The sequence below is a fragment of the Mercenaria mercenaria genome, chromosome 10 (assembly GCF_021730395.1).
Source record: "Mercenaria mercenaria strain notata chromosome 10, MADL_Memer_1, whole genome shotgun sequence".
NCBI classification, from domain to species: domain Eukaryota; kingdom Metazoa; phylum Mollusca; class Bivalvia; order Venerida; family Veneridae; genus Mercenaria; species Mercenaria mercenaria.
In genome coordinates, this window is record NC_069370.1 from 37210684 (window position 1) to 37223202 (window position 12519).

Consider the following 12519-nt stretch of genomic DNA (forward strand, 5'->3'; position numbering starts at 1 on the left):
GTGTTTTAAACATGTATAAACCTGTTTGATTTTGATATAAATGGCTAACTAGACTCAATCGGTTTAGTGTTCTGTCATTATTTTTAAGTTGTCAAATTCATTTTCAACATACGTATACGTTTACCTTCTTTAATTTTCTTGAAAATCAGTTATACATGACGACTCATTCATTTAAGCTTGTTTTAATTTTACCCCTACTTTCAAATAATTATGGTATGTAAACAGACGTTTCATTTGTTGAAAAATTAGTTGGTAAAATTTTGAACGTAATATTTCATAAATCTTTTCGAAGCCGAACAGATTTCTACGTTGAGCAATGAAATTATATATTTTGCGAAGTTTACATAGACAACAAGAATGCATATCAAAGAGGTTAAGCAACGTTCCAAACATGCAAAGCGCATATCATATCATGCGGACGTACATAAACACACGTAGACACGGGCTAAGTAAACACACGAAGACTAAACAAAAAAACGAAGGAAGGAACAGGGTGGGACACCGCTTTGAGTGTAAATAAAAGTTATCTCCAACGGTCGATTCTTTAACGCAGGCAATGGCAATATAAGGCATGGCCTTTATAACACAAACATTTCTTGTATTTATACAAAAAGCAACCTTTAAGAACCAAAATCACATGTACTCAGTGCCGTAGTAGAAGTCTGATCCACACTTTAAGGCCTTAGGACTGATATCAAAACAACTAAGTCCCCATGAAATTTTGAAAAACAAATGTCTATCATACAGGCCTCAATATGTTCAGTTGTACACAATCAAAGAGGAAAGTTTAGCGTTTATTTGTAAAGGGATGTAAAATGCGATGCGTGTCAAAATTGTTAGGTCGTAACCTCTTTTAATAAAGCGATTCATTTTTTGCCAAATACTGCTGGAAAATAAACAAGAACTGAAATCTTATTAAGTTTGTTACACATCCATAAAAATCAGGTCTAAGTATACATCTGCGCAAAAGTTCCATTGAATTTCTATTAAATTTTAAAATCAAATTTGAATTACGATATAAATAGTAACTATTAGCGAAATTATTTATGTAATTTTTGAAGAAATCTATTATTTTGAAATAACACAAATATGATTAGAATTAACAACAATTTACATATACGAACATGTTGTTTCTCTTTTGCGGAGGGGGTTATGATTAAATCAGTATTCTCGTTGTTTTTGTTTTTTTTTTGTTTTTTTTGGGGGGGAGGGGTATTTTTATCATTACATTAATGTTGAATATACGACCAAACTTCCAAAAGGAAATTTTTTTATTATAACGTTCAAATAATACATACCGTGCCTTATACATGTATGATACTGAAACAATATATGTGACCATGACTGAGAAAATGGGTCCAGATGAGGAATTTTGATATTTTCAGGTTTTTGCATATTTAGAAAGTATATTCATTCAGAAATAAATCCTGAAAATTTCAGATGAAAATCTTCAAAATTGTCAATTTTATGACAGATTTCGTAACATAGATATTAAAAATAAAAACAGTACATTTCAGTTATCCTTTCTTTCTAGTTTATTTCACACATACTGGTAATGGCTAACAATTCTGAAATAAATTTATCTTTTGTTACAATTGCATGATATAAGTAAGATCCCTTCTTAATACACAAAATGATAATCAATTAAAATCTACAACAATTTCTATAAAAATATTTCTAAAATTGTGTTACCATGGCAACAAATATATTAAAATCCCTTTTCTATGATAAAACTTTAAAAAAAAAAAACATGTTAGCTTGAAATAAGGATGTTAAAAAGTAAAATATTTTAAGGCATATGTATTTACAAAAATAAACTGAAAATTTCCCATGAAAATATTAAGAATGTTTGGTTTTATGACAGTTTTTGAAACACGGGTAATAACCATAATAATAAGATAGATTTGTCATTGTTTCTTCATAACTTGTCTTTTACATGCTGATAATAAATGACTACTTTGGAAAAAAAGAACCTTCTATTACTATGAAATTTTATTTTTGTGATGCTTTCTTAAAACAGTAAAATACAGCTAATTTAAATCTTTCATATTTTCTATGAAGGCATTATTCAAATTGCGTTACCATGGCAACATATGCAATAAATTGCTTTTTCTACAATAGTACTTAAAATAAAAGCTTAATTTAAAATAATGTTTCTTGTAAGTTGAATATAACAAAGTATATGTATTCGAAAGTAAAATTTGAAAATTATATGTGAAAAGATATAAAATGTTTGGTTTTATGACAGATCTCGTAACATGGGTAATAACCACAAGAATAAACTATTTCAGTGGTTGTTTCTTCAGTTTGTGTTTTCACTTATTGGTAATCACTGGCTATTTTTAAATAAATGAATCTTCTTTTACAAAGAATATTTAGATATTCACTTAAAGTGCAAAGATCTAGCTGGCTAAAGTCCTTCACATTTTCTATAAAAACATTATTAAATTATGTTACCATGGCAACATATGCATTTGATTCTGTTTTCTACAATAGTACTTTAAAAAAGAGCTAAATTTGGAAAAGTGTTTCAGATAACTTGAATATTATAAAGTGGTATGTATTCAAAAATATTATCTCAAAATTTCATGTTAAAAAATTAAAATGTTTTGTTTTATGACAGTGTTTGTAACATGAGTAATAACTATAAGAATAAGACATTTCTGTCATTGTTTCTTCATAACTTGTCTTTTACCTGCTGGTAATAAATAACTATTTTGAAATAAATGAAACATATATTACTATTGATTTTTTTTATTGTTTATGCTTATTTTAAAGTAGAATACTAGAAAGTACAGCTAATTAAAATTTTTCCATATTTTCTAGGAAAATTGTGTTACCATGGCGACATATGTTTTAAATTCCCTTTTCCTACAATAATACTTAAAAGCAAGAGCTTATTTTAAAAATGTATTTCTAATAAGTTAAATATTTGAAAGTATAAGTTAAATTAAAATATTCAGGAAAGAAATCTGAAAATTCCACATAAAAACTTTAAAACAGCCATGTTCTGTAACAAAAGTAGTTATGTAAGAATAAACATCCCTTTCCTCATAATCTGTTTTTTTCACTGGCTAGTTATAACTGACAATAAAAAAAGTGAACATTCTTTTACCATTACATTATATACTGTAGATCCCTTACTGAAATACAAATCCATAATTTCAATGAAATATAATTTGAATTATGTTACCTTGGCAACATACATACTAAATTCCTTTTTCTAAAAATACTTTATTAATTAACACAACAGCTTAACTTTTGATGAAGGTTACACTGCTACAAACTCTGATGAAAAGTAAATATCTATTTCCAGCCAATACTTTAATGAAGGTAACTGAAACTACAACCTTTACTTGATGTTTAACCTTAACAGCTAAACACATCTATATGAACAGCAAAACAGGCTAAAGTGTTGTGTATTAAAACGTTTGAATTCAACAACAATTTCTATCTTTTACATGCACTTCCTTTCTTTCAGTTCTCAGAAAAATCCTGGCCAATCACAATTTCAGTTTTCAGTTGAAGTGGTTTGGAACAAACAGAATCCTTTGACTTTTCAGACAAATACTATTCTCTTATGAGTTAATACAGGTACCATTGTCAGGCTTGTGTCATTCCATGTCAATAATATTCGTTTGGCAAGGGGGAGTAGATTTTAGTAAGTTAACTGGACTGTCACTTTTAACACTTACAATCCAGGTGTTTCTGCAGACATGATAAAGTGGTAATACTTGGTTATCTTCTTCAAAAGTTTAAAATATTGTGATAAGATATTTCTCCACTGGTAAAATGTGACAGGATTTAAATCATTGTTGACCAACTGTGCAGTGTTATGGCCTTTCTTTGATGACTGACACACTGTGTCAGCAATATCATGTGTTATTAAAGGTCTCAGCATTCACCCTCCTCCACAGATTCTTCTAAATACAAAAGTGCAAGTCAGATTCCAACTTTGCATGGTCTGTGATCATTGTTGAATATTCAATCGATCTGTGATATCCTGTAACAAATAAGTAAAACATATTATTTTAAATAATTAACCATATTATTTTAAATAATTAACCTAGGAGTCTCTTTATTTAATAAAAGCAGAGTTATCACTATTTGATAATAGATGATTCTTTAATTTCTTACAACCAATACTCTAAAATATTGACAAACAGACTGACAACAGCGTGCTGTCAGTATATAAAATGTACTTTGTTTGTAGATTTTGATTACTGCAAATAGGATGTTCTAAAAAAAAATTTGCATTTATTGGGTTAACCCTAAACCTGCTAAATTTGTAAAATTGACTACTCCATCTTTAAATAGAGACAGTACCATTTATAGCTTATAGGGGGTTCTCATAGAAAATTTGCAAAGTATCAAACACTGCAGATCATGATCAGACTGCACAGATATGCAGGTTGATCTTGATCTGCACTGGTTGCAAAGACAGACATAGCTGCCTCATGCAGCCTAAGGGTTAAAAGTATGCACTGTTTTAACAGCTATCAAAAATGGTTGTTACCTAGTAAAAGTCTCCACAGACTGTACCACAGCAAGATGTTATTTCTGTTCTAGCTAGCAACATTGTCAAAATGGAATACCAATACAGGTAGTGATGTACCATGCTCATAAGTTGTCTGCCCCTTAACCAACTGAGTTGCTTCATAAACAAGAGGAAACACTTGCATTCCTGAAAAAAGATTTAAAAGTCTTTGGTAAAAGTATCTGTTATCTTCATGTATCTCAGGAACCTTTACAGTCTTCATTCTAATCTATATTCTTGGTGCAATAAAACTGGTAAAAAAATTCAATCACATCACAATGTCTAAGTCAAGAATGGGTTAATTAAATTTGAAAATAATCACATTACAATTAAACTAAATTACAATTAATTGATTTACTTTGAATACTTAATTAAAATTCTTATTATTTAGAATGAGATATCAACTTATACACATGTACATGGTGTGTTAAGCATTCAAATCATCCATGTACTTATTGAGTGCCACAGACTTTTCTCAGGCTACTAAAGACTTTACACCAACTGATCCTCCTCAAAATCAGATTGTTGAAATTAAATTTCAATGATGCCAGTTTTGTCAGTTTAAGCCATTTAATAGTCATAGTACATGTACATACATTGTACAAATCATTAGTGTAGAAGTAGACTTATTTTGAGTTGACTCCAACAAAACCTAGACAGAGGTATAAATAAATAATATATTACATTAAAATTTTAATAAGAGCCATTAGCTGCATGTTACTTACCTGATTCCTCAAAGCACATCCAAAATATGTTACATTTTCTTGGGATCTTAAAGTAAACAGACCAATTTCCTGGCTGTTGTAGGGTATATGAACCAGCTGTATAGTGGAATGAACCATCAAAGGAACAAGGAATATCATCTGAAAGAAGATACATTACATGTACTGTAAACATCACTAAAATCAAAAACTTCATGGATACTAAATTAATAATGTGATTGTGAAAGGTTTCATTAACTTACCACAAAATACTATTAAAGTTATTATACTATGAATCTATTTTTTACAGGATCATAAATTGTTTTACATACAGCAAGGCTCAAAAATTTCAAAATTAAAAAGATTTTCATTATATGGCATAAATTCCCACTATCCAAAAAAAAAAATCATCCTGCTACAAAACATTCTGAATCAACAATAATAGAAAAAGAGAGTAGTCACCAGACAGAAATAACATGACTTATGAGACCAACAGCAAAAACAGTTACCATTTTATAAATGGAAGTGTCTAGACATCCGGTAACCAGAAACCTAGCCGGTGTTCTAGCCAACCGGTAACAGGACGCCTAGCCTATCCAAATTTCTATCCTATAGGGGTTTCCTAGGTGTCCGGTAATCAATTTTAAGATATTGTATACGCCTTGCAGGTGAATATTCAAACCTATGCCAAAAATTGATACAATAAATTTATTTCCTTACAGTATTCATATATAAAAAGATCGCCGAACAGCTAGAAAAACATTCGCGGAGAGGCTAGTCGTAATGTTGCCGGACAGCTAGAATGCAGGGTAGGCGTCCAGTTACCGGACATCTGCATATTTCCTTTTAAAATACCTTGGCTTCTACTTGAGAGGGGACTTTTCGAGAAATGATGTGACACAGGCAGGCATCTATAAGTCTGCATCAAATTTATTAATTATCATTGCTACATGTATATTGTACAGGTCTAGGAAAGTGGAGTATTTACAGATTATCTGTAAATTTACAGATAATCTATAAATTTACAGATTTTTCAATCTGTAAATTTACAGATCAAGTGTTTGAAAACTGCTAAAATTATATTTAGACACAAAATCGCAGCTTGAAATTAATTGATTTACTTATGGTATGTATAAATAAAGGTCAGTTGTAACTTTCAGCCATTTTTGTTGACTTTGATTTTTTGGCATTTTCAGAAAAATCAAAGTCAACAGAAATGACTGAAAGTTACAACTGACCTTTATTTATACATACCATAAGTAAATCAATTAATTTTAAGCTGCGATTTTGTGTCTAAATATAATTTTAGCAGTTTTCAAACACTTGATCTGTAAATTTACAGATTGAAAAATCTGTAAATTTATAGATTATCTGTAAATTTACAAATAATCTGTAAATACTCCACTTTCCTAGACCTGTTGTATTTTCCATAATAATGCTTACTATGGACAATGAACTAATTTGATGAATCCTGGTCACCTCGAGTAAGAAGCTGCCTGCCTTCAATAATCTTTGTGATAACCCAACTGGCCATTTTATATTAAATACACAGGCATAGTGAAATCATCTGTGTTTAGTGGCCACAAGATAAATTTCATAAATTTCCCTCGGTATGTTTTGGATTCACTTCCGGGTAAAAAAAAACGACTTATTTCAGTGAAAGTTTCAAATATATTAGAGAACTTCATTAACAACTGTTTTTAAGGTTCATGTAAAGTGTTTGAGACTGCCCCTCGGGTGAAATTTCATTTCATGTTTTGAGACCTCATAGGCCTTTGTTTTTCATACATTGTATACCAAACTGTTCAGAAAGAGTAGAAGTGTCATTCAAGAGAGGTTGTTTTGTTCGGTACAATAATATTTCTCTTATATCACATGTACTTTGCTTGTCCACATTCTGTTTTGTAAAAAATATCAAACATCTTTTTCAAAAATCTTTGGCATAAGGTCTATACTTATTGTGTGCCTAACATATTTCTCCAGGTACTCCCAGTGTTAAAATTGCTACAATACATCTACATTTCAAAAAGTTGCAAAAATTGCAAAACGAAAGTGAAAGTAGAGCTGTCAAAATGACAAAATACTCCTATATTTCAGAAAATATGTAAGTTAACCGTATTTCAATACTGGGAGTACCTAGATAAATATGTTAGAGACACAAACAAAACATATTTAAGGAACAAATACTTTTGAAATAGAAGTTTGATATTTTCTACAAAATAGAACTGTGACGATCGAAGTACATGTAATTTTTGACAAAATACTTAATCTTAATGAAGCTTACCTTTGTATAATGTATTCCATTCTTCCTCTGAACAATTCAGTGTATTTATAATAAATAGTAACGTCTTTGAAAAATAAATTTCCAAATTCAAAATTCACCTGAAGGGTGGTCTCCAAACACTTTACATGAACCTTAAACGGTACTTACCAAATAAGTAAACAGTATTACAAGTCTCAGATCCCTTCATCGTTGAACAAAAGGTAGTTAAACAAAAGTAAACTTCACATGCTTCCCTGTTTTACTGTTAAAATCCGAAACCGGAAACATAGCGAAGGGGAAACAACTGATTTTCAACGAAATATTTTGCCTCAGGCGTAATACCACTATTTTTTACAGGTCTGATGTCTAAATATTCTTTCTGTAGTAGGTTGTCATCAATTATGTAACAAGCAGTCGTACTTTAACGGTCAAACTTTTGCTAATTAAAACATGTGTAAAAAAGCTGCGCGCGTAAACTTGGCGCAACTTTAAACGTCGTTTCTCGATATTACGTCATGCCGCATCTGGACCAGTTTTCAAAGACGACGTCACATATGTTAATCCAGTTTATTATTTATTTTTTTAAGACAATCATAGAAATGCTTTTAATAAAAAAAAACTCTTAAAATAATAGTATATTCATTTTTTCCAGAACTTGTGCCAGGTATAGCATTTGGTACGTTACCTGACAGTCACATTTTTTTTTCCAGTTGAAAAATCCTTGTATTGGCTTTTTATATGTTGTAGATATATTATTGCATTAGTTCAATTCTTTATCTAGGGTGAGACAAATCAGATTACAAAGAAATTTCGATATATTTCAGATAAAATCTTATTGAAAAACAAACTCTACAGCGAATAAAAAATTTTCGATAAAGTAATTAAAAAAAGGTAAATATGTGCTAAATCAGCAATATCATTTAGTTTTATACGAAAAATATTCTCTTGAATATTTGGCAATTCTGAGAGGAGCGAGCGCACTCACAGTAAGAAAAAGCCTCTTAAAGTACTCTATTAGTGTTTTGCAGTGTATTATATATTGAGTTTGATTTTATTTAGTTCAGATATTGCTCTAATGATCTCAGTTGATATCATTTTCTTAAATAATCATTTTCCTTTCTGCTCAAACTGAGTTGTAATACCTAACATAAAATTTATATGGAAAACATCTCATTTTCCCAAAACCAGTAAAAAGAGAGTTTCAGGTTTAGCAATTTATCGAGCAAGACTTTTACTGATTGGTTAATTTGATGATTATTTTAGACACATGGGTGTTTGTCAACAGAAGTGACATACATAAGATTGGCACACTATTACTGGAAGGTGTACTCGAGTTTGCGAACATCCCCGGTGCTGTCTTTGATATCGAAGCTGATTTCATAATAATTAAGGGAGGCCGGTTCATCATTGGATGGCCAAATAATCCATTTGATGCTTTTGCAAAAATAACACTTCGAGGAAATCAGTCGTCACCACATTTTCATGTTGGAGCAGGATACACTGTCGGACCAAAATCTATCGGTATTATATCTGTAGAATTTCATGTTTGCCTGTATTTGTATTTGTAGCATTTCATGTTTTCCTACATTCTTCACCTGCTTTGATAATTATCCTATCCCTCATCAAGGGAAGCGTTTTATTGTATTGTTTCTGCCGGTTTGTTTGTCGTTTTATCTATCTGTCCGTCGATAGACCATTTGATTTAACAATAAATAATTGAATGAAGCTTAATAATAGAATAAATCCTTGAGACTTTAATAATCTTGGTGCATTGATTGGATACTATATTTTCTCTGTTATACATAAATACATAATTACGTTTATATATACACTAATAGGGGTTTGTCTTGTTGTTTTGTTTCGCGTTCCTATTTGATGGTGAGGTGACTAATAAAGTGTAAGACTCCATGATGCTTTTCTCCTAAATCCTACATACAATGGACGGATGAAGTTGATTTTTGTCTCGCAGTTTTTTTAGTCGTGCCCTTAAAAGTTAGGCTCTTGGTACTCCGAGTTCAGAAAAGTTGTTGAGTATATTGGTGTAATTATACCTTAGATTTACCTTAATTTTATGTTTTACTTTATTAATTTGTAATTTTTGCGCTAATGTTAGAGCCTTTCTCAGCGGGGATTTAATATACATTGTGTTGTCTAACTTGTTGAATATAGGGTAAGTGAGAGGTTGGTATGCCCTAAACGCGTTTAAACCCCCAGTTTCCTTTATATAGGTTACTGACCGTTCCAAGGCGGTTCCCCTGTTTTCAACTGGTTTTCTGTCTGTCTTGTATTGTCTGTTGCGTATGTTTTCTTGTTTGTTGTATGCGTTTTTTCTTACTCCTTTCTCCCCCTATTGCCCCCTCCCTTCCCCTTGCATTTGCGCTACTTTTTGCATCCCCCCTCCCCTTTACTTTGAGGTAGTTTTCGTGGCTCCCCTTTATTCAGGCTGACGGAATCCTAAGGAGGTACACAGTTGTTTTTTCCTGCTTATATGGGTGCGTTTGTGTGATTGTGAGTCTAAGACGGTGCCCTACTGTTTCCTATGTTATTTTAGTTGGGTATGATTGTGTGTTTGATTGTGGTACATAAGTGCTTACGTTGTAGTGTGACTGTTATTAAGGAACGTAGCATTCCCTTTGTATTTTCATCCTTGTTCTTCTTTCCTCTTCAAATTCCTTCCCACCACACCCCACCATTTTACCATTTCCTCTATCTATATTTCACATAAAGTAATATGTACTTGTTAGATGTTTGAAGCAACCCGTCTGTAATATTTTTCCATTACAGCTTCTTTTTGTTGTGGGCCTACTTTGCTAATGCGCGGCTCTGAGGCTGTGTTTTAGGTGCTCTGTGGTTTCGAGAAATCTACCCTCACCTATTTTCTTTTGTTGTATTTATTGTCTTTTTGTTGTTGTTGTTGTTTTTTTTTGTTTTCTTTTGTTTCTGTTTCTGTTTGTTTTGTTGTTGTTTTTGTTTATTTTGTTTTTCCTGAAATTCATAATCACATCATATTTATTTATTTTATTAGAGTTTAATCCATTTACAAAAAATAAAATATAACAGCATATAATACTCAAATAAAACCATAAACTAAAATATTAACATTCTTGATTGAATCCAACTTGAATTTACTTTTTCGAATATTAAAGTAACTATTTGCTTAAGGTGTAATTTAGCATTGTTATCCTATATTTTTACGGGACATGATTAATTGAAATATAAAAAATAATTTAATATTATTTTAACCTTATTTTGTAACAGGAGTTTTTGGTGGTTTAGACCTCATCGGGAAGGATATTGGAATAACCATGACTGAACTTGCAAGGACGGTACATATAGGATCAAAAATGATCAAGCTGAGAGATCCTGTCAGATGGGCTACTGGGAATGAGATTATGATAAGCTCTACCAGCTTCAGTCCGCAGCAAACAGAGACCTTTAGAATTATTTCTATTAAGCCGGATAATGTTACGTTGATTCTGAATGGTTCAATGCGCTTTAAACATATCGGTAAAGGGGCTATAGATATACAACTAAACATTTAAGAGCTTGTTTATCGTTTAATGACGATATTTCCTTTTAATAGTTTTCCTTTATCAGATAAAGCAATTTACTTAATGTCCGAAGAAAATGAGTAAATCATTCATGCAAGGAATGTCAAGTTTAGATTCTTCTGAATACGTGTGAACGAATAGCTGTACTAAATAAGTATACCCTGTTTTAAATGAATACTTTATCAGCCATTGTTGCAATCACATCATTGCTTTGTAAAATCTTAAAAGCCTGTTTTCCTTTCTTAATAATATTTGTTGTTTTATTCAGTACACACAGAACACTTTCCTGATGGACGCAACATATCTGTTGGAGCTGTTGTTGGTCTTTTGACCCGAAACATAAAGATCATGGGTCAAGACTCTAACCCTATACATTCAAAATCATTTGGAGCGCGGGTGCACGTTGGACGGATTATTGATAAACAATGCATATATACGGGTTTGTATTCCATTTAGATATTCAGTGATTTACCTCTAATATCAATGTTATTGTAATTATAATAAGGTTATATTATTATTTTCCATTCAATATTTATGTAAAGCAATTGCCTCTCACCTTACGAACAGACTCAATCAAACCGAGTCTGTTATTATTTTGCTTGGTTGCATTCTATGCTTTCATGGGATTTTATTACAGATTTTATTAACTATCACAACAATAATCTTGAAGTGTTGTGTGCCGGTCGTGAAAAGGTCTTCTCGTACATGTATTCAGTGTTGTTATATTTTCTGGTATTTGAGATTTTAGAGTCCATTCAATATATATGAGATAGAATAAGTTGGTGCTAGGGGGCGTGAGGAGTGTTGCACTTTCCATTACCTCTCATGAACAAACTCAGTCTGCTGTTAGTATGCTTCCAACGGAACTTCTTTCAAATTTTATTTTCAATTACAGGGTATGCGCGATTAGTCAACGTTGAGTTTTACTATACTGGTATACGGGATTCCCAAGATTTACAGATGTACGAGCGGGAATTCTCTCTTACGTTTGCCTACGTCGGACAAGTTACCATTCGGAAACCTTCTGCTGTCACAAAATGCTCATTTCATCAAGGCTTTAACACAGCAGTTGTAGCGTTGGGTACTGGAAATCTAAATTTAACAGATAACATTATATTTGGCCGTTATGGACATGGTATATAAACCCTTTCATTTATTTGTTTGTTTGATTCCGACATTTAATAAACACATCAAATAAAATTATATACATGTATGTGACTTCAATTTTTATCAATTTTACAGTTTAGAAGTTGAAACGGGCTAAAGTTCTAAGTTATAAAATTGTGTTGTAATCTTACTTTGAATTATTAATTTCCTATCCTGATAATTGTACTTGGATCTGAAAGAATCATTCCAAGTAATATCATTTTTACTAAATAATAGATCATGAATTGTAAAAATATGTGTTATATATATTTTCAAAACCAGCAACTTTTCTAAAAAGCTTCTACTCCCTGCTTTAAGCAA

General features: G+C 31.3%; 1 protein-coding gene and 1 long non-coding RNA gene across 2 annotated transcripts in view; one reads left to right on the forward strand and one right to left on the reverse strand.

Moving 5' to 3' along the window:
- The window catches only part of LOC128546393 (fibrocystin-L-like), a 41293-nt gene that overhangs the window by 10691 nt on the left and 18083 nt on the right, over window positions 1–12519 (forward strand). Inside the window, exons 10-13 of the mRNA XM_053516874.1 lie at window positions 8765–9022; window positions 10760–11008; window positions 11321–11491; window positions 11903–12187. Coding sequence (XP_053372849.1) covers window positions 8765–9022; window positions 10760–11008; window positions 11321–11491; window positions 11903–12187 — 963 coding nt within the window. The remainder of the gene's footprint in view (window positions 1–8764; window positions 9023–10759; window positions 11009–11320; window positions 11492–11902; window positions 12188–12519) is intronic.
- On the reverse strand, window positions 1512–7875 carry LOC128559878 (uncharacterized). The gene is made up of 4 exons (XR_008372699.1): window positions 7670–7875; window positions 5263–5400; window positions 4517–4684; window positions 1512–4003 (listed from the first exon to the last, which is right to left on the reverse strand). It is a non-coding gene; the product is annotated as an uncharacterized LOC128559878 (long non-coding RNA).